Source organism: Bidens hawaiensis, unplaced genomic scaffold (assembly GCF_021521415.1).
Source record: "Bidens hawaiensis isolate Kalapana, Puna unplaced genomic scaffold, B.hawaiensis_p1.1 tig00036709_1, whole genome shotgun sequence".
Lineage (NCBI taxonomy): Eukaryota > Viridiplantae > Streptophyta > Magnoliopsida > Asterales > Asteraceae > Bidens > Bidens hawaiensis.
Genome location: NW_027496399.1, coordinates 85,878 through 109,367, shown reverse-complemented (window position 1 = coordinate 109,367; position 23,490 = coordinate 85,878). Strand labels below are relative to the sequence as shown.

Genomic DNA, 23,490 nt, shown 5'->3' with positions numbered 1-23,490 from the left:
ATTCTTGCAATTTTACCCACTTTATTACTTAACATAGGTTGAGTAAAATCAAGGGCAAGATACTTTAACCCGGAATCGAGCAAACATAAAATTTTAAAATACTATTATTATAATTTCTCCAAGATTTACATTTTTAAACCTTAAACTTTAAATTGTTGCATTTCTTATCATTTATTTTATTTAAAGACTTCCTAGACAACATTTCTATCACAAGACTTCCTTTCATCTAGGCTTTGCTTGTTAAACCTCATCCTTCTGGTTACTCGTCATTTTACCAATCAAGTTTATTACTTAAACGTGAGTACTTTCATCCCCCGTTTTCCATCTTTCATTTTGGGGGTGATATTGCATACCTATTCAAACTAAATATTTTATACTTGAGTCTTAAACCACAAACTTTATTGTATACTTTACTTAAATAAATGTTCGATTTGGTGTTATATGCTTACATGCTTAATTGCTAACGTGTTTACCACATTTGGTTGGTTGATTCATAAATCCGAGTATATTTGGCATCCCCTTATAGAAAGGTGTCGTTAATGTATTCTTATTAACGATTTCATATAAATTCGAGTCTATTTGGCATCCCTTATAGCAATTTTTCGTTAATGTATTCTTATTAACGATTTCATTATCTAAATTGTTGCTATTATTTATTGTTTTGTAGAGAAGTTGTGGAATTTCGTATTATATACTTATTGTTCAAAACTATGAAATTGCTTACCAACCTTTGTGTTGACAAATTCTATTTTATGCAATGTTACAGGTTTGACTTTAGGTTAACTCGAGAACTTGAAGAAAAACGTAATCAAGACTATTAGGATATTAGAAAAACGAACAATATATTATTTACTATGTTTGAATTTGGTTATTGTATGAACAAGTTATGTGACTTTTTATGATTTTATGAATTTAAATGAGTTGATTAAATATTGTCACTTTAATAGTGTCTTGTGTTCTTGGGCAATCCGTTGCACCCCGGCATGTTCTGCCGCATTTGGTCGGGGTGTGACAGATTGGTATCAGAGCCATGACTATAGGATAGGTGGTTACACGTAATGACCTAGTATAGTTTATGCTTTAGGGTCCTTATACATGTTGCTTATACGTGTTTACTCTACTCGATTGTTCATTACACTTCTTTATTTATAAACTTATTTATTTCAACAAAATCATAAATGTACACATACACACCTTTCATAGTACTTCAAGGTATCCTTACCTTAAAATGCTAAAATATAGATTTTTATTACGTTTTATGGATTACAAGCTTAACTTGGATCCCGTTGTTTCAAATCTCCTTAAAGCTCGGTTCTATAATGTTTATCGCAATGACCGTAGGGAGTTGAACACTTGGAAATGACCTTTTGACAAAAAGATTCCAAGAATCGAAGGTAATATACTTACCTGGGAAGGTTGGGTCTAAGTGTTTACTTCTAGGCCAAACGACTTATATTATATGAAACGATCTCGAATGCGAGCGTTCCGGTCGCCATCCAAATTTTTGGTGTTGAAACAATAGAGCCACGGTGATACGTGGACTAGTGTTTTGACATGACGTTGTATCTCTATTTATTATTTTATTATCGCTATTTGAGTCGAAAACATGAAAAAAGACGCGGTGATGCGTGCACATGTTTAGACTCAAACATGGTATTTTTTAAAAATTTTAATGTCGGAATATCAAATCATGGTGGTTCATGTACGAATTTCCGACTCTACAAATATCAAATCTCAAAATTTTCAAGCTACAACCTCTCAAAAATCATTTACGTTTTGTTTACGAATTGTTATTTATATACAAAGTTTTATATTTGTAACACTAACATCTCCTCCTCACTAACTCTAAAGAATTCACAATCAAACTTGAAAATTCTATATATTTTATATACCCTCACATTCATTTCTATTTACCTCAAACTTATTTAATTTCTTTATAAATTTATTGAATGCCTCCACTAAGACGCCAACCGCGCATGAACTACAACCGACGCATGGCTGCTTTCGCCGTCAAACAAATGGCCGCGGTGATTCCTGAACTTTTAACCCAAATACAAGCTATTCAACCCGTTCTCGCACCTGTTAAACCCAAACCCGCATCCTACTATTATAAACAATTTACAAGTGTTAACCCAACCGAGTTCATTGGTACAAACTGTGCGACTACCTTGTTGCAATGGTTTGAAAAGGTGGAGAGTGTATTTCGACATAGCGAGTACCCCGATGCGAAAAAGACAAATTTCGCTTCAAGCATGTTTAAGAAAACTGCTCTTATATGGTGGGGTAGTGTTATGCACCTTCAAGGGACGGAAACGGCTATGGATCTTCCATGGTCCGAACTCAAAGAACTCATGATGAAAAAGTTCTGTCCCAAACACGAGGTCCAAAAGCTCGAAGAGGACTTTTGGAACTTGAAACAAGAAATTAGTGATAACGCCGCATACTCGCTTCGTTTTCATGAATTGAGTATCATCGTTCCTCATTTGGTTACCCTGTCGGAACGAGAACTTGACAAATACATCGGGGGTTTACCCATGCAAATCCGGGACTCAGTAATGAGTAGCAAACCTACGAACCTTGAGGATGCTATTACTCTAGCCGGTGCACTATCTGAGAACCATGTCAAGGCGGGTACCCTAACCCTCAAAAAGAAAAGTGATACAAGAAAAACCGAACCCGCACCACAAGCCAAAGTTGACCCGCCACCTTAAGTCATCAACTACTCAAACACTTCCCACCACAACAACAAAAGAAAACCCAAAACCAATCACCGAAACTATGCCGTTACCCAGGTGAAGCTCAAATCACGGGACCTGAAATGGTCAAGAAGCCACTGACGTTATCGATCAAATCCTAAAGAACCTCCAAGCTGCTAGAAGCCGTCAAAAGAGTTAAACCGACAAATGGCGAAAACAGATCGAATTTAATGTTGACGATCTTGTCCTTCTAAAAGTATCTCCTTGGAAGGGGGTAGTCCGTTTTGGAAAGAAGGGAAAACTAGCTCCTTGTTTCGTAGGGCCTTTCAAGATCCTCGAAAGGGTTGGGAAAGTAGCTTATCGACTCAAACTACCGGCAGATCTTGCCGGTGTTCATCCGACTTTTCATGTTTCAAATCTTAAAAAGTGCTTAGCAGATGGTAATCTCCATATACCTCTCGACGAAGTGCATGTCGAAGAATCAATGATCATAGTTGAACGACTCATTGAGATCATGGATCACAACGAGAAGAAAACCAAGCGTAGTCGTATTCGGTTAGTCAAAGTTCGATGGGAATCACGGCGTGGCGCGGAGTTCACTTGGGAACGAGAAGACACGATGAAGGAGATGTATCCACACTCGTTTGCATCATCATCTTCATCTTAATTTCGTGACGAAATTTCATAAAGAAGGGGATACTATGACATTCGTCAATTTCGGGTCACTTATGTAATTGTCTTATCATGTAACCTGACCCGTTTTGTAAACTGAAACCTTCGATATAATCAAAATGATGGATTTTATGTTTGTAAGGCCCCGTCACCGGTAACCCTACTTTCGTGTTGGATTTACTCATAAACACAGTTCTAAATATCAGAGTTAATTAAAAACTTTACGCGGAATATAAAACTTTCATAAAACATTACATATCAATTCATAATCATGTCTTAAAACATTCCTCTTGTCTTTCAAAATCAAAACATAACTTATAAAACATATCAGATCATCAGATGCCAGGCTTTAGTCTTCTGCCATGTGTCCTCCACTCAAGCCAGCTGTCTCATCCTACTCACCTGCGTGCATACTAAAAGTCAGCTACGCTGAGTGAGTTCTAGTTAATCATACAATACCATACAATACCTTATTACATACATACGTACTTAACCTCATAACTTTCTTTCATACACACATAAGTACTCATACCTTCATTCTTACTTACATACTTTCTTTCTTACTTACATACTTTCTTTACATTCATAATCATACGTTTTAAAGAGCCTTTCGCCCTATAACCTCACAGATATTATAAGGGTCTGGTCCCTAACATCACAGATATTATAAGGGTCTGGTCCCTAACATCACAGATATTATGAGGGCCTGGTCCCTATCCTCACAGATATTGTAAGGGTCTGGTCCCTAACATCACAGATATTATAAGGGTCTGGTCCCTAACATCACAGATATTATAAGGGTTTGGTCCCTTGTTTTCGAATATTAGTAGGGTTCGATTCCCTCTTCGTTACCATACAACCATACATCATACCTCGAGTATTATTAGGGCTCGGTACCCTTTTCGTAACCATACAACCATACAACCGTCATTTCCTTCTTTTATTAACTTTATTACGTTCATACACATAAACATACATATCATACATACCATATTTATAACGTTACAACCTGACAGTACGTGCAATATCCGAAGATCGTTCACGTACCATCAAGCAATCATTCATACATATCACATATATCACATATGGCATACACTTATCACTTAGGATAAATGTATTAACAACACATCAAGTATGCACACAGCCCCGAAAACATAACAAGGAATGGGGCTAGAAACTCACCTGGATCCTGTTACGCTCGCCGTTGATCGTAATTCCTTTCTTTAACTGGGCTCGGCTAACTGTATAATATTTACACATATCAATTAACTACTACTACTCGTTTTGTATTTCTATCTATATATAACCCACAACGAACGGGGGTCCGGGGGCAGCGCCCCTGGCAGCGGGGTTCTAGGGGCGGCAGCCCCTAGCGGGGTCCAAGGGGCAGAGCCCCTGGCTGGGGTTAAGCTGCCAGGTCAGCTTGGAAAAATTTTATTTTCGATAACTGCCTTAACACATTTTCCATTAGGTTTTTAATTTATTTTATAAACGAACTTCACTTCAGGCGAAGTTAAACCTTAGGCGAACTTGGCTTCAGGCGAAGTTAAACCTTAGGCGAACTTGGCCGTAGGCGAAGTTAAACCTTAGGCGAACTTGGCCGTAGGCGAAGTTATCCTTAGGCGAACTTGGCTTCAGGCGAAGTTAAACCTTAGGCGAACTTGGCTTCAGGCGAAGTTAAACCTTAGGCGAACTTGGCCGTAGGCGAAGTTATCCTTAGGCGAACTTGGCTTCAGGCGAAGTTAAACCTTAGGCGAAGTTACGCTTGAAGGCGAAGTTACGCTTGAATGCGAAGTTCATCAGGCGAACTTAATCTTGCAGGCGAAGTTGTCGCGCTGCAGATCTGTTTGCCCATAAATCCTTCGTTTCTTAGCCAAATAACTCGATTTTGGTACCCACGGAATCGTATGATCGGCGCCTACAAATCCCAACCATCAAATCGGCCTAAAATCGACGTTTTAGGGGTCTGATTTGGGCAGTTTGGGTTTCGGGTCCGGTTAACCCATCCAATCCTAACCATTTTCAGTAATATTAGCTTTGGTGGATTTGTTCTTACCTTACCAACTCAGATCTATCAACAAAATCTCGGGTCTCGGCTTCGAATCTTGATCGGTTAGAATGTGTGTGTTTGAGTGTGTGAAGAAAGAAGGTGGAAATGAAAGATTGGGTTTGGGATGGGATATTTATATCCCTCTAAGCCCACGGACCCGAGGCCCAATCTCATTTAACCCATCTTACGCAATCTAAGCCCAACTCCCTCCTTACTCGACATTAAATAATTAACAACGTGAAATCACTAAACATAACTTTCTTTATTTATAATTAAAATTTTAGGATGTTACAATGTTACAATATTGTTTAATACTTGTGGAGTCTCAAAAACATCATTTTCGCTCCCTAAAATGGCCTTAAAACGCTTTAAAACAACTCCAGGGACCAAAACTGCCAATTTTACAAAGTTTGAAAGTCTGTCCGCCCACCCCATCGTGATACGCGATAGGTGAGGAGCCTAGGAGGTCGCGTATCTCCAAGACCATTAGGTCAGCGGCTTGTTTGTTTGCTGTTTGTGCTTTACATCCTATTATCCAATCTGAATTTTTATACATTAGATCTCATACATAACCCTTGAAATCTTATCCTATATATACACACCCTTATACTCCATTAATCCCTGCTCATATTCATCTTCTCTCTTAAATTCAAGATTTTAAAGGTGTTTTCTTTGTTCTTGGCAGTTTGACTTTCAAAGGTCAAACTGACTGTAATACTTGATTTTAAATAACATATTATTACTTATAACTTGTGGCACAACATATATATAATATAATACCCCTTGTTACCTTTGGTGGTCTTTTCTCCAGTCTCGGTCGGTGAAGTGTCGGACCTCTTAAGGCAAGGCTTCATGGATGACTCACGTGGTCCTTGATTATATATAATTATATAACTTGTTTATTCTTACTAACCATGCTTAACTTTTGCACATTTTAGTTTGTATATCATATTTATTGAGTTCTATGGTTATGGGTTTGTAGAGACTAGCCTCGGTTTAACCGTAAATAGCTCCAAATCGTAAACCGAACTTTGTATACTTGTTTTGTTAAATAATCGTATAAACATATTTTATGTTAGATTTAAGTTTCTAAAATCATTTTTATGAGTTCCATGCTTATGGGTTTGTAGAATCTAACCTCGGTCATAACCCGAAACAAGATCCGAACCCGGAACCGAACTTTTGTTTAAAGACTTTATTGTTGACTTTTTGGTTGTAAAACTTAAGTATCATCATTTATAGATTATTATACAAGTTTTTTGATGTTTGGGCATATGGTAGCCATTTTTGAATTTATTCCAAGATAAAAACCAAACCCAACCAAACTAAACCGATTTCACTCGCTTAAGACACACAAGTGTGTTTCTAGCTATCAAGACTTGTATATTTCTTTAAAGTATTTTATAAATTGATTTTAATTATTTTCATAGAGTTCTTGGAATGTTGAATCCAACTTGATCTCATAACAAAGTTTGGACCGACAAAAACGAACACCCGCTTAACGGACACTGTTAGCTCTAAAACAATAGAATTACATACTTGGTTAAGTCTTCTTAAATTTTATTGAGTTATCTCGTAACATTCATTATTTTGGAAAGTTGACTTTGGGTTTAACCAAATTACCAAGACCCAAACCAACAACCCGAACACTCGTTAAAACCCGTTTTAGTATCTATATTATAAAGGGACTTGCATTCTTGCATTTTTACCCACCTTAATACTTAACATAGGTTGAGTAAAATTTAGGGCTAGATACTTTAACCCGGTTTCAAGCAAACTTATATTTTTAAAAGACTATCATTATAATTTCTCCAACATTTACATTTTTAAACCTTAAACTTTAAATTGTTGCATTTCTTATCATTTATTTTATTTAAAGACTTCCTAGACAACATTTCTATTACAAGACTTCCTTTCATCTAGGCTTTGCTCGTTAAACCTCATCCTTCTTGTTACTCGTCATTTTACCAATCAAGTTTATTATTTGAACGTGAGTACTTTCATCCCCCGTTTTCCATCTTTCATTTTGGGGGTGATATTGCATACCTATTCAAACTAAATATTTCATACTTGAGTCTTAAACCATAAACTTTATTGTATACTTTAATTAAACTAGACGGGTGCCCGCGCGATGCAGCGGGTGTTTGAACCTGTTAATCACGTAACAAATATAAGTGTTTATGGTTCGGTTAAAACCTTGAAATCGTTTAAACCGGTCATTGGTTGGACTTCTTTTTTCTTTTTCTTTTTCTTTTTTTACTTTCGGTTTGTTGGTCGGTTTCAAAATTTTCAAAACGTAGTGAACGGTTGGTTCGCGGTTTATACTGGCAACCGGCCATATGAAACCAGACCATACTGTAATTGTTGAATGCATTTTAATGTTTTTTATGATTAATTATTAGATGTGTTTTGTAATATATATTAGATATAGTTAAAATTTAATTGAACATATAATATTTTTATTACATATAACTTGGCTATACAACTTCAAATTAACCTAATTGCAGTATAATTCATTTTGTTATCTTTGTTGTTATTATTTCACGTCCTAGATCTTCCATTAATATTTACCATTTATGTGGCTAAAATTATCATTATTTATAATTCTCTCAAGTATCATATTATGTTGGTGTGTAGTTAAAATTGATGGTACATTTAAATTAATAATTATTTTAAACTAAATTTATTATTAAAGTTTAAACTATGAAACCAAATTGGAACCAGGCCGTTGGTAACGATTCGGTTTCAACTTTCAATGGTTGAGTTTGGTTTTGGACGAAAAAAAAATCAGTATTAACGGTTGGACTCACAAGTTTAACTTAAAAACCATCAAAACCGACACTGAACACCCTTAAGTAACATATTAATTTATTTAAAATCAAAAAAATTATATAACAATATCATATCCAAATTAAAGAGAATAAAATGCTCGTTTTTATGGTGTAATTTTTTTATAAAAATATTAACGTTTGAAAAGGTTATAGTCGTTTAAAAAGCATGGGTGGGAAGTTAGTTTACAATTTAAATTGAAAACATGATATGGTTAAAGATGAGGGACCAAACTTGTAAGTTGAATAGATTGTGCTTAAAAGATAAGTTTACCCTTACTAACACATGTACATCATGCTTTAAGTGTTGTAAATTACTTAAAAATGGGTGTCTTAATTTGCCCTTGTTTGGTGTATTATATATAGTATAGATAAATGTTCGATTTGGGGTTATATGCTTATATGCTTAATTGCTAACGTGTTTATCGCTTTTGGTTGGTTGATTCATAAATCCGAGTATATTTGGCATCTCCATATAGAAAGGTGTCGTTAATGTATTCTTATTAACGATTTCATATAAATCCGAGTCTATTTGGCATCCCCTTATAGCAATTTGTCGTTAATGTATTCTTATAAACGATTTCATTATCTAAATTTTTGCTATTATTTATTGTTTTGTATACAAGTTGTGGAATCTCGTATTATATACTTATTGTTCAAAATTATGAAATTGCTCACCAACCTTTGTGTTGACAAATTCTATTTTATGCAACGTTACAGGTTTGACTTTAGGTTGACTCGAGAACTTGAAGAAAAACGTAATCAAGACTATTAGAATATTAGCAAAACGAACAATATATTATTTGCTATGTTTGAATTTGGTTATTGTATGAACAAGTTATGTGACTTTTTGTGATTTTATGGATTTAAATAATTTCATTAAATATTGTCACTTTAATAGTGTCTTGTGTTCTTGGGTAATCCGTTGCACCCCGGCATGTTCCGCTGCCTTTGATCGAGGTGTGGCAAGTAGCCTCACTCAACTCGATACCTGTACCACCTGGGTCGAAAAATGCATTGAACCACTTTTTGTCTACTAATGATTTAGAAACCGATCCACCCATTTATGACCCATCAATAAGATCACCTAAATTCCTTGGCCCAAGACCATTTTGTAAACTCACTTGACCCTTCTTATTCGGCCCATCCACATAAAATATATCACTATCGTTTGGTTTTTTCATAGCACAATATATATTAATATTTTGATCACAGAAAAATAAAAAATGATCACCCTTATTTATAGAAACCTGATCAATTTTACCAATATCTTTGGAAACCCCAATATTCTCTATATTTTGATTTTTCAACAGCATATTGATCCCATATTTTGCGTATCACGATGTAAGTCCTCCATGATTATCGGCATGTTGATTGGAACTTCCAAAACCAAGTCACCACCTCCAACCAACTCATAGCCTATGGTAGATACCCCTTCGCCACGAATGATATCAAGATTTACTGGAGAACACACCAAAACATCGTCACCCATCTTTGCATGACCATCGTTGAACACCGATACACAACCTTTGGCCACCGTAAGAACTGTAGCACCACAATCTACCACCGTATCATCACCTTCAACACTCTTTTTAGCCATTGAAAACTCATTTAAAATACATGCAGAAACCTTGACATGTTCATACATTGATTCTGGCTCTATGGGTAACCCGCTAAGAACATGTTTTATAACTAAACATTCATCTTCATCGAGATCACTTCCATCTTCATCATATCGAGGCTTTGTGTCGTATGACAAATATTCTAGATAGATCGGTTCGTCAAACCTAGGTGAGTGATGGTTAAACAGATACTCCTCTTCATCGTCACCTTCGTCCGGCGGTGCTCGACTCGGTTTCTGTCTTACGCATCTCCCATTTTAACTCGAGATCTCGAATCCTTTTCCAGAGTCGTGTAATCTTTGTTGTATTTCAAGATCTCGGACTCGTTTCCAGAGCCGTTTGATCATCTTAAGATGTCGTGGGTCAGAACAGACTCTGTCGCTGCCTCGGTCGGCGACTCTTCGAGTAAGGCGTCGATCTTCTCCACGAGCATGTGAATCACTAATGATCTTGTTGATGCCTCGGCGGCGACCCTTCGAACAAGAAAACACCCGCCTTCACATAGAGCCATTTGAACAACCATAAACTCTGATACCAACTGATGCAGTTTTTACTAGCAATCAAATGGCTCGAGAACATAATGATTTTATTCAAACAAGTCAAACCGAATGATTCGGTTAACAAGCTTAAAAGCTTACAAATTCTTTATTCAAAATAATCAACTAACTAAACAAAAGACTTAATAATCCTATTTATAAATAAAAGTAAGTATTTGAGTCGGGCCGAGTTGTTGGGCCGGATGCTACTGCGTCAACCTTAGTGCTAGAAGCATGGACGCAAAGGTTGGATTTAAATTAGAAGAAAAGAGGTGGGCAAGCCTTTGGTAAAAATGTATGTTTATTGGTAGTATGTAAAACACGAATGTCGCCCACCCAGACCTTGTCTCGAACAAAATATGGATATCAATTTCAACATGTTTGGTGCGTTGATGTTGGACTGAGTTTCAAACATGTAAGCATTGGATAGATTGTCACAATAGACAACGATAGCATGACGATTAGGGACAAAAAGTTCATGCAATTAGTTTCTCAAACAACTCGTCTCAGCAACAGTGTTTGCAGCCCCAAAATATTCGGCTTGGCACTTGATCTCGAAAAAGTAGCTTGACGTTTGGATCACCATGAGACCAAATTTGTACCCAGTGGCGGAGGTACACACAACCCATCGGGTTCGGCCGAACCCACTCTTTTTTCGGTTTTATATATAGCCTATAGCGTCGCATTAACGAGCGAACCCATTATAACTAAAAAATATATTCAAACTCATTGATTCAAGGGTAAACCTTTCTATTGCTTAGAAGTGTTAAGCATTACTTCACTAGATCAGTGAATAAAAAGGAAAATGAAGGAACATATTGAATTCTTCTGCAACAGAAAGTTTAAAACTATGGTGGTAGATTGGTAGAGAAGAAGATAACTATTTTATATTTATTTGATTATTTTAGATAGCTGACACATTTACATATGAGACACCATGGACTTGTATTTTTCTACATTCACACTTCCATGTAATAATGTAATTTCTTTTAATATTTTATGTATTCTGTTTTTATGTATTTTTTGCATTACTTGATTTTAGCATCAAATGTGGAGGTTGTTTTAAACTACTTGTAATTGTCTTATTTATGGGATTTAGAACAATAATGCAGAGGTAGCTTTTTCAAGCAATTTAGTTTTCATATTATCTCAAGTATTAAGGTTAAAATCAAAGTATTTTCATACTTAAGCTGAAGCAATACATAAATTTTTATGTACTTTTGTATAAAATAAAACATCTAATATGAATCACCCTATATCAATAAAATCCTTATATGTAAGTTGTCACTAAATATTAGCTCATTATGTTTGTATACTATTAGTTTTTTTTTGGTTAGGTCTTCTCTTAATCTAAAATGTTTAAGTTCCTTCTCTCCATTGATTATAAAAAACATAGTTATAATATATTTTAGAAAATAACTTTTCTTTTATAAAATATAAAATGCTTTAAGAAAACTATAAAAACTACTTATTAAAAAAAAATACAAATGGGCCAATAAAAAAGATTAATATAAAAGATCAAAAATTTTAATGGGCTTATAACTTTATAACTAACTCAATTAACACATAATAAAAAATTTGAATTATAATATATAATATATTTTTATTTATATTGACTTTGTATATTTTTTAATACTAGTCGAGTGCCCGCACGATGTAGCGGGAATAACATTTTAAGTTAAGGTTGTTAGCGAGCCAAGGCTAGCTTGACTCGAACTTTACATCAAGCCGACTCAGCTCAGCTCTAAACTAATGTTAAAATCTTAAAGTCGAGATTGTCTTGATTATTTTGATATTTATATAACTTGAGTATCATTAATTATATTTTTGTAAAACACATAAAATGAATATAAAAAAAAGAATAAAGTTGAGTAATTTGGATATACACGAGGGGTCAAAGTTGTACATCAAATAGTATAATATTTAATAAGTGAACTTTTTTTAATTGTAACAAGTTTATTTATATTGTTATCAAATAGATAAAGGGTTAGATATGTAACTAATAAGATAAAATTGTAACCATTTATGTTTAAAAAACTTGTACATTCATGCATATATTTATGCAGTAATAACTTGTACATTTCAAACCGTTCATCTGATTTGAAAAAAATTATATTGGAACGTAGAAAAAAATATGCCCGTTTAAATAGGTATGCTCGGATTTTTTTAAATCATATTTTTGTAAAACATATTAGATTAAAATAAAAAAAGTATAAAGTTGAGTTAAAAGTGGGTAAACATGAAGGGTCAAAGTTGTAAGTAGTTCTTGAATTACAAAATTTGAGTAAAGTTGGGGTACCATAATTGTAATTATATTTGTTAAAACTAAATGAACTGGGTTAATTATGTTGAAAAGACTACCTTACCCCTTTGCGTGCATGTACCATATGTATTAAAACTTGTAAATTACTTAAAAACTTGCGTCTTAATTTACCCCTCTTTGATACATTATATATAGTAAAGATAAAGATTGATGATGTACCTTTGCTATGTTAGTGACATGACATTTTGTTTATCTAACACAGAAACTTTGATGCCGAAATTCGAGCACCGAAAAATCCCGAACCCATAGGAAAAAATTTCGGGCTCCGCCACTGTTTGTACCAAAGAAAACACGACACCCGAATGTAGATCAACATAAGTTTGGTACCACCTCCCCCCCCCCCCCCCTTTCTACATCAGAATATGCAGTGAGATAAGTTGACTTGGAGGATGTGATATTTAAGCCATGGGATGTAGTGCCTCAAATCTAACGTACAACTCGCTCGAGATATTAAAGTGAGGTTCATGAGGCGCGTTCATAAAGAGGCAAATTTGTTGCCCCGCATATGAAATATCTGGTCAGGTAAACATAAGGTACTCAAGTGCACCAGCAAGACTACGGTATAGGGACGAAGAGTGGTTCGGTGTTTGCACTTAATTTGGATGCAGTTTCGACAGAAGTAGCAGTGGGTTTGCATGTTGTAGAGCCCACATATCTTCGGCATAAGATTCTTGGTATAAACATAAGCCTCCGTTTTGATGTTTAACTGATATTCCCAAGAAATGCTGAAGTTTGCCAAAATCCGACATAGCATTTGACAATGCAACGATGATGTTTTGTAGTAATGTCCGATGGGAGGCGGTTAAGATGATATTATCAAGTAGAGCAAGAGATAAGACATTCGGTCCCCCTGTTTATAGATGTAGAGTGAGGAATAGAGATCGCGTTCTTAATACCGCATTTAAGAAGATAGGTTGCAAACCATTGATTAGGAAAGAAGGAAACTAGATATCAATTGTAATATATGTTAACTGGATGATGTTTTTGCTGGAGTCGATATATCATTTTCATTATAAAAGCTACGCATTATTAGTCATGCAAGATGTACTAATCATATATATTATTACGTTTTGATTATAGCAAACTTGATCACGATCATTGATCACTAAACTGAATCTATGGTTTTCAAGTCAGATCGTGATCCTCACTAAGGGATTATATAGTAATTTAACTTTCCAATGCCAAAACAACAATAGAAAACAAAATTATAAATTATTTTTGTAGTTGCATGCCGCTAACAATATTTATGTATTAAAATCAAGGTCTTGGGTTTCTAAAACTTTTAGCTATAATATAACTCAAGTTTACGTCCAACCTACCACGTTAGTGTTCAATGTCAATACGCGGAAGTCTATTAAAAGCGACCCACGAAATGCAAGGTATGGTATTGAATCCAATAGAAGAATAATGAGCTACGAAGAAGGAAGTTCAAGTCATGCCGTTTACAACCAAGGTAAACCCTCTATCAATGTGCTAATTCATAGAACACATTATTGCAAAAAAACAAAATCAAACAAAAATGTTATATAATTTAAATTATTATTATTATTATTATTATTATTATTATTATTATTATTATTATTATTATCATCTTAAAATATTAAAATCTCTAAAATGCCATTTTGATCAATTGTAAATCCCCCTTTGACTTTTTTTTCTTCCAAAAATGTTCCTCTTAAAGCGAGAAGTGCCAACGGTGCTAGACAAACGGAAGACGATATTCTAAACCAATTGCATTTTATCAGGTGTCCCAACATGTGTGTAAACTCATGCATTTGTGCTTGTGCTTATTCCGTCCGATTCTTATGTGTTTGTGTCAGTACTGCAACTGGCGGACCCGTTGGTCTTACATCTATGTCACCATTGACTGCTGATTTAGTTTTATTTTATTGTAAAAAAAATATGTTCAGAACCTAGAAATTTAAAACCCAAGAAATTATAGCACCGTTGTCTTGCGGTATAACACTATTGTCCGCTCGTGTTGATGGGAACAATTTTTTGTAAGTAGAAACTCAAATTGACATATTAAGGACATGAATTTGTTCAAAGTAGTGATATTTTGGAGATTTTCCTTTCCTAAATTTTGTATTTCCTGTATACAAATATAATGTTTCTTGACAAAAATAAACCATCTCAATTATATACCTTTAACCCTTTAGATTTATATCTTTTTCAGAAATTTATACTGAGGAAACCGAACCAATGGATCAAGCCTTCCAAAACCTTTTACATTGTGTCATAAACTTAAATGATAATGTTAATTTTTCACCAATATACATGGTGCCTAGCAGGCTTAGAGAAGTGAACCCTAGCTCGTTCACCCCTCGGGTGGTCTCTGTTGGACCTTTCCACAAAGGCCAAAGAAACTTGAAATCAATGGAAAGCAAGAAAGCTACGTATTTGAGTGAGCTATTGTCTAGTGTAGGTTCCAAAGAGAAGATACCGAAGGAGAAGATGTTGAAAGAATGTGTGCAAAAGGTGAGAGGTTCAATAGATGAGATCAGGACATATTATTTCGGGATGAAGCCGTATACCGATGATGAACTTGTTCAAATAATGGTTTTGGATGCTTGTTTCATACTTAAATTTATCAATAATATTTCTATAGAAGGAAATTTATTTTCAGACAACCGGTTGCGCAGCAGGAATATTGCTCTGGACCTCGTACTGCTAGAAAATCAAATCCCATTTTTTGTTCTTCAAGACATCTATGACCTCACTATACAAAAATTGCAACCAGAAAAATCTCTTACCACCATGCTTAAGGATATATTAGATCATGTTAATTCTTTTGAAGAGCCCTTAGTAGATAATATTATTGTTGGCACAGAAACAACTCATTATCACATTCTTGGCCTTTTACATAGATTTTACAAACCTATAAGTTTTAAGTTACCAAAAATATCAGTAATTCCAACGGCCTACTCTGCAGAAGAACTGGACAAAGTCGGGGTAAAGATTAGGCCAAATAGAAACTTAACCTGGCCAATGGCGATGGAGTTCGAATTTTCCTTGACCTCACACAAGCCTACTCTCAAAATTCCGGTAGTGCGTGTTGACGATTTCTTTGAAGTTGTCTTAAGGAATCTGATTGCATTCGAGCAGTACTCTCCGGTTGATAATTATGTTACATCATATGCCATGGCCATGGATATGCTAATTTCTACTCCAGTAGACATTGCCAAGTTGGGAAAATCAGGTGTCATTGTCAGCCACTTGGGTTCGAATGAAAAGGCCTCGGATTTGATAGGCAGTATATGCAAAGGTGTCAACTTGCAAGATTTCTATTACATGGAACCGTGGAAGAATATAGTTCAATATTATGACAGTTCCTGGCCTAGAAATTTTGGAGTGTTCAAGCGGACATATATCGATACACCATGGAAGGCAATAGCTCTACTTGCTGCAATCATAGTGTTTCTTATTACCGTATATCAGTTCTTTCGTCAATTAATCACACCATTTGTTTGATTAGGAGACGACAACCACTTTTCCTACCATTAGATGTCAGTTCTTCTGTTATTACATTTTTTGCTTTCTTCTGTGTTCCTTTTTCTCATATATATGAGCGAGGACATTTTTTTAATTTAAAGGATGAGGTAGTACATATAACCAAGTTAACAAATTCATGCCGTTTCTACTTAAATATGTAAGTCGCCAGCATTTTATGTGAATATCAATTATCGTATTTAATTTCTTAGTTGTCATTACAAATTGTCAGATTAACCTAACCTATTTTAATCTTGTACGTAAACATAACTAAGCATATCGTTATTTATCTCTAAAATCGGATTTGTTGCGTTTAATTAGTAGAAGCCGTTTTCAATTTCTAAGTTGTTGTGACAAAATGTTAGAATCTTTTATAAAATCAACCTACAATGACTTTGTAAACTAGTATCTATTTTCTTCCAAAGATGTGGTTTCATCGACATTGGATGCTTATAATTAAGCTTATTCCTTTGACTTCAGTTTTGCGTTATAATTCTTTCTTGGACCTAGTCATAATAAGCCATCCATGTTCTACGATTATCAATCTTAATTAATTATTAATTAATTAAGCTTAGTTGACGTCCACACAATATGTATGGAATATTTGCAATCTTTAAGTATGTATATTTATTAATTGATTTTGATGAACATCGTGATGAGATACGTGTTTTGATCATGGAGTTCATCTACATATATACTAAGAGCAATTGACTTGGTCTTAGTACATTCAAATGTTTACCAACTTGATCTTAGTGAATTAAACCATTTATTATTTTTTCTAATAAACATATTCCAAGGTTTTAAACCGTGCCCCAACAAGATTTTGGTTCTTTATAAAAGGACAAATAGCGGGTTATGGCGTTCTCTTAGTCTTAGACTAGCGGCTTGATTCTAATTGACAAATTGTGATTGGTAAATTTAAGATAGACGTTGACATCTACTATTGATAAAAACCATTTTAATAAATGATCATTGCATCATAATTACAAATTTTATTTCCGGCAGATAGTGTAACCGCTGGCATGTTGCATATAGTCGTCACATCATTCAGAGATTAAATATTAGTCGTTTAAAATCTAGTAAATGCTTCTACAAGTAATTACCTACAGTTTTTCAGTGGCCAAATAAAAACATATGATCAATTGCAAGCAATTACCGTCCCAGTTTCAAATGTGACAGTAATGGAATACTCAATGTCGACGCTCAGTGACGAATTTCCGCAACCGGAGCCCAGGACAATCTTTGTTACTTGTGGAAACTAGGAATTCATAAGGTGGCCCGGAACAATCTTTGTTTATTTGTGGAAATTAGGATTTCATAAGGCGGCCAGTTCATTTCATGGCCTTCATGTTATTGATTTTTTTTATTTCAATACGAATATACACTTCTTAAAAAACACCAATCTAACCCTAGGAGGACTAGCTTAGTATCTCGACCAAGTGGTGTATGGATTACTGGTCTTTATGAGCTGTTATCGGTTCAACGACAAAACAGAACATCATGAATTTGTTTGAGAAGGGAAATGGGGGGGGGGGGGGGGGGGGTTCTTTTCGTAACCACCCTCCAGCATGAGAATCAGTATCATGAACATAATAATTGTTTAAAGTGACAGAGTGCATATCCCTTTACCGTCGGTCTTGCCTAGGTATTTATAGCTGAAGGAGTTGTGAAGGATTGGTTCAACTATCCTCTTAATCGAACCTTCTATTCCCTTGGCTATGCACGTTAGAGGTGTTTGATTGGACGTACTAGCTGGCAAACAGAGGCAGGTGTCGTTTGACGGTACGGAGCCTGTGATTGGTTTAACGTGCAATTGCGGTCCTTACCGGGATCCTGGACGTGATTGGCTTCTATGTCGCTTGCCTTGTGCCCTTCTGTCTCTTATGTACGACGTGTCTTCCGCTTAACTCGTCAGGTTATGATATGCTAAGGAATTCCTCCGCGAGTGATGCTAGTACTCACTTCGCGAATGGCGTTTTGTGTTCCGCAATCAGTTGGCTTTGCCTTACCTCTGTAACTCGTAATACTCTACGAATAATTTATGACCTTATCTTCTGAGTCCCGCAGTTAGGCGACTTTGCTTTACCTTTTAAACTTGCGGTATGTTGGAACCCGATTAATTCGTATCAATCCAGTAACAATAACAATAACAAATCTCAGATCTGTATATAATCGATTAATACGTTTATATGGATCTAGCTCATAATTACTATAGATTTAATGTTGTATATGTATATATATTATCAGTATATATGTATATCAATTGTTTGTATAATGTTAGGTTAAAGATCGAGAGAGCGATTGGACTGGGATTCGATAATTAACTCTCAATACTTAAATTAATAGTGAACAGTGTTCACTATATATAGAAGATAGGTCTGGTTCGCTAACATCCCCTAGCGAACCAGACACTACTTTGTTACATACATTAATTAGACGAAACACCCTCTAATTCGTTAACATCCCCTAACGAATCAGGAGGGAATACACTTAATGTCTTAGTTCGCTAACATCCCCTAGCGAACTAGACTTTACACATAATGAACTAGATAATAATTAATCTAATTATTACATTAAATATTAATCAAAACGTTAACGACAATTACAAAGACTCAAGACGCAAAACCGTGCACTAACAGACACCCCCTCGTCTTGAGCTCTTTGTCATTAAATTATTTGAAGCGCTTGGACTGCCAGTCTCTGCAACTATGAATTCCATGCTCATGACACACACGAACAACTCGTTGGAATTGCATAGCCAGGTCATAGTCTTCTTGGCGCTCGAACAAAATCTGCTTCCTGTGGAGCACATCATTGTCTGTCTCTGATAAATTAACCAACCACATCGGGTCGATTATCTTGATGAGCTCAGTCTTTAGTCCTCTACCAAGAACAATGACGGCCTCGCCAGTACGATTGTCATAGTACCAGCGGTTGAATGAGAGATGCATTTCTTGAGGCATCGTCTTCACAGGAACCTGCTTCATCGTCTTTGGCGGCTTCACCTTCAGGACAAGTTTTCTCCAGCCAGTCCTCGGATCAATCTCGTCAATATGATTACGTCTTGGGACCTGGGGCTTGAAAAACTTGAAGCCATGATTGACCTCGAACAGTAAGTGTTGATGGAACCACTCAGCTGTTCGGTAACCCCCACGATTGATAAATGGACGTCTCGCGAGGGTACGAACATCCCATCGCGGTAATGTCAGAACGTCCCTTATCTTTTCATAGTACTGGATCCCCTTCTCAATTTGATTATACATACTTTCAGCTCAGAATCATAAAGCCAGGAGACAATATCACCATGTACCTTCGAAATAGTCTTGAAGGAGGTCACTTGGTTTTCTTTAACCCATGCAGCAGCTGTGTCTTTATGTTCTTGATCTACAATCCGATATGCCTTGATAATCTTACCCGTTGCTTTAAATCTGAACCAACTAAGAATTTCTTCAACAGACGGATCATAAGGCTTACCAGTATAAAAACCCTTTCCTTTGGACTTCCCTTCAAGATGGTTCTCTGCTTCTTTAATTACTTCTTCATGAAAAACCAGAGCACCTTGATCAACATTTGTATGTTGATACAAGTTTGGATACTCCTCAGCAGTTACGTCTTCCTTCTCAATATCCTCATCCTCATAAATAAAATCCGTATTCATCTGAATAGACGGATTATCTTCTAAACCTTCTTCATTCACCACCTCAACATCTGGCTCAGTTTCTAACACGGTTAATTATTCGTCATTAAGCCCAAGCAGTATGGAAATCTGCTCCCGTTTCATAGACCTCTCCACAAACTCCCCAACCTCTATCTCATCCCTGTTAACCACACTTTTAACTACCCCCGATCCATCCACAAATATCACAGTATTAGCCGTAATCATCTCAATTGGTTTAGCAGCAGTTGGATCTTGATATATACTAATCTGTTTACCCGAGTCTTCACCGCCACTTGTACCAGCACCGGAAGATGAACCATGCGATTGTTTAGGCTCACCTCCTGCACCAGACTCATCAGGGTCTTTATCATCATCTTTGATTTTCTTCAGGGCATCTTCTTTGCATGTCAGTTGAAGGATTAACTCCTCTTGTTCCTTTAATTTCACCCCCTAAGACTCAACAATCATACGTAACGACTTAGTCTCCTTCTGACCAAAAGAGATATAACTCATCATCCGTCGTTGATTCTCCATAAGTCTTTCTTGGTTCTGACGATCAGCTGCCATTTGATTTTCATAAAGGTGGAGAATATTCAACAACATCTCAGTCTGACGGTTTGATGGCAAGTCGAATAGTGATGGATGAACAGGTTGGATTGGACCTTGAGGTCGAGTGATTCTGATAAACGAAACATCACTTGGAGGTGGTAGAGTAGGAGGACGAGGAGGAGGAGGCCTCATCGAGGGTGTTGAAGGGACAGTATATAATGTAGCAGGAGGCCTTGGTATCTCAGATAACGCCATTTGAGGGATTAAACCAAGTCGTTCATGTGACACCAACGTCGTCGTCAATGTAAGCATCGGAGAGCTAGTAGTAGGCGGCACTGTCGAGCGTTGATTTGTTGATTGACCTGGTGGTGGAACCCCAAAAATTACCCCAGCCCCCTCTGAAACACGTCTCTTCTTTGATGTCTCACCAGTTGCCACCGATTTCCCTTTCCGTTTCCTTTCTTGTTGAGCTGCAATGGTGGCAGCTAAAGCAGCATTGACTGCCTCTTGTTGCTCTTGAAAAGCAGCATTACCAGCTCCACCATTACCATCATTATCATCATCATTTCCACCATCATCGTTCCCACCTTCTCCCCCTTCACGCTTGGAATCCGAATTGTCATGGATCCAACGTTCATTAGGAGGACATACATAATTCGGATTGATTATATGACCAATCATCCGTTTATTTTGTGGCTTCTCCTTTCTATAAGTTAACATTCGATGCACAGTTTCAGCTGTCATGTGTTCCATATGAAGTACATCGTTCACCAACGTCTGATCAATAGCCAAATTCGGAATTAAATCTTGAATAATCATCTGTAGAAAGCGAGGATACATCAAGAACTTCTTTGACTGAAGTGTTTTCTGAACTTGTTCTTTCAAATGATCAAAGACTAGTTCCGAGAAGCTAAATGGCTTGTTCAAGATCAACGCTACAAAAGCTGACTGTAAGCTAAGTCTACATTCGTCAAACCCACCACGACGGCCACTCATACAATGAAGTAGAACATGTAGAAGATACTTGTATGGTGGACATAACCCATTCTTGTTTAACATAGATTTATGAATGCCACCACCATAATGCAAGCGTGTGAATAAACCTTTAACCAGCGGCCTGTCGAATTCACTTGGTTGTTATCATTATCACCAAATTGAAGTACGCGGCGAATAACCTCAACATCAATCGTAATCGGGGTTTGATTGATTGTAGCTCGAATGTATTTATCGTCCTCAACATATTCAGATGTGTTCCAAAATTGCCTGAAAATACTCAGATACACTTTAGGTATAGCAGTTATAGCATAGTGTATCACTGAGCGTCGTAAGAAGGCTAACATATCCCCAAACAAATCCACATTTGCCACATCTTGATTCACGTAAGCACAAATATTATGTTTCTTGTCAAATGGTAGTAAAATAACATCGTCTTGTTGCTCTTGTTATGGTGGTTGAACTTGTTGCCCTTGATCGGCAATTGGTGGATCTTGATTTACTTGATCAGCCATGTTTATGTATAAATATAAACAAATATGAGAAATGTGAAGACGTAATATGTATTAAACATCAATATATGTCTAGTTATTTATAAATGGTGTATATTCAGTGTCAAAAGATATGTGTATTTAATTTATTTACGCGTTTAGATAATTTAAATACTTTAATTATTTAATTAAAATTGAATGTCATTCGTTAAATATCTTACTGATTTGTTACTATACAGTAACGAATCGTGCGATTCGCTATCAGGTAAATAAGCTAACAACGTAGTCTTAGCGAATTACTATTCAAAATGACGAACTAAGGATCTAGTTCGTTATACTTTTAACGAATTCACATCTGATTCGTGAACTCCATTCTTCGCTAAGCTAGTTCGTATATATCCTTAACGAATTGGACACGAAACAGTTCCAATTCGCTAAGGAGAATGAATGGTCCATTAATTAGACCTAATCTTTGACCTGCATTGTCAAAGTCAAAATTAAGATGAACACAGATAGTCAACAATATGAACCCAGAAGCAATTAGTCCATAACTATCGTTGAATCATCAAGACAATGAACGTGTTGAACTCGGAAACACACAATGAAGCTCATGGTGATGAGATTGAGACTCAAAACCCAGAGATACTGAGGTTAACCAGAGCAAACAGAAACACAGAAACTATGTAAACATAATCAACCCGGCAAACTATAATCAAACGTCGATTAAAGTCCACCAAGGGTATCGAAATCACAATCCGATTACCTTGAAACATTAATAATCTATATTATCACAATGGTGCATAAACAAATCAGGGTTTAAAGACTCGGAAAACCCTTAGACCACAAACATCCATAATTAGTCTATGAATACATAATCATTTTTGACGAAAATCACATTGCGATGATCGTCTATACCTTAGACACACAGCGATATCCTTGAAATGTCGAAATGTGAAAGTCGAAATTTCAGAGAAAATTTTGAATAGAGTGACTTTAGGGTGAAGGAAGAAGACGAACAGTGAAGGACTGTTCGTGTTTCTTGTCCTATATAACTTAACACGCTACCCGAGGTACACAGTGTACGAATTACACAATTCGTTTGAATTATGAATAACGAATTAGATAATTCGCTATTACAGTTCGTTACCTTAGAATAGCGAACAAGCCATGATTCGTGTCTTGATTCGTTAAATATGTATAACGAAGAAGGGATGATTCGTTTCAGAGTGCGGAAGCGAATTAGGTGAGCGAACTAGAAACCAGTTCGCTAAATAATCACCTAGTTCGTTATCCATAATTAGCGAAGTAGCTTTTAACGAATTACTAACGTTATTTAGTTTTAAATTAAATAATTAAATGAATTAGATAATGAAATAATTAAATAAAATTTTAACTTAAAAGAATTACCGAGAACCGTTTTATCCCAATAACTGAATACCTTAAAAACCGTTTCATTTTTACGAAACATAACTTAATAGCATTAAATAATATGTAAAGTACAAATAATAAAATATTTTTGGTATTTTGTAAAAAATTAAAGAATGTATTTACAAAAGAATATCCGAATTAGAAAATAGACAATC

At 35.8% G+C, this 23,490-nt stretch overlaps 1 protein-coding gene across 1 annotated transcript; it reads left to right on the top strand.

Annotated features, from left to right (window-relative positions):
- The first annotated feature begins 14,134 nt into the window (after positions 1-14,134).
- On the top strand, positions 14,135-16,198 carry LOC143588684 (UPF0481 protein At3g47200-like). The gene is made up of 2 exons (XM_077069625.1): positions 14,135-14,180; positions 14,904-16,198. The coding sequence occupies exons 1-2, from the start codon at positions 14,135-14,137 to the stop codon at positions 16,196-16,198; spliced, it is 1,341 nt and encodes a 446-aa protein (XP_076925740.1).
- The last annotated feature ends 7,292 nt before the right edge of the window (positions 16,199-23,490 follow it).

Excerpts from the sequence above, each read along its gene's own strand:
- LOC143588684 (XM_077069625.1), top strand. The coding sequence starts at position 14,135 with ATGAGCTACGAAGAAGGAAGTTCAAGTCATGCCGTTTACAACCAAG. Across the intron at positions 14,181-14,903 it reads TCATGCCGTTTACAACCAAG|AAATTTATACTGAGGAAACC; the intron begins GTAAACCCTCTA and ends TATCTTTTTCAG.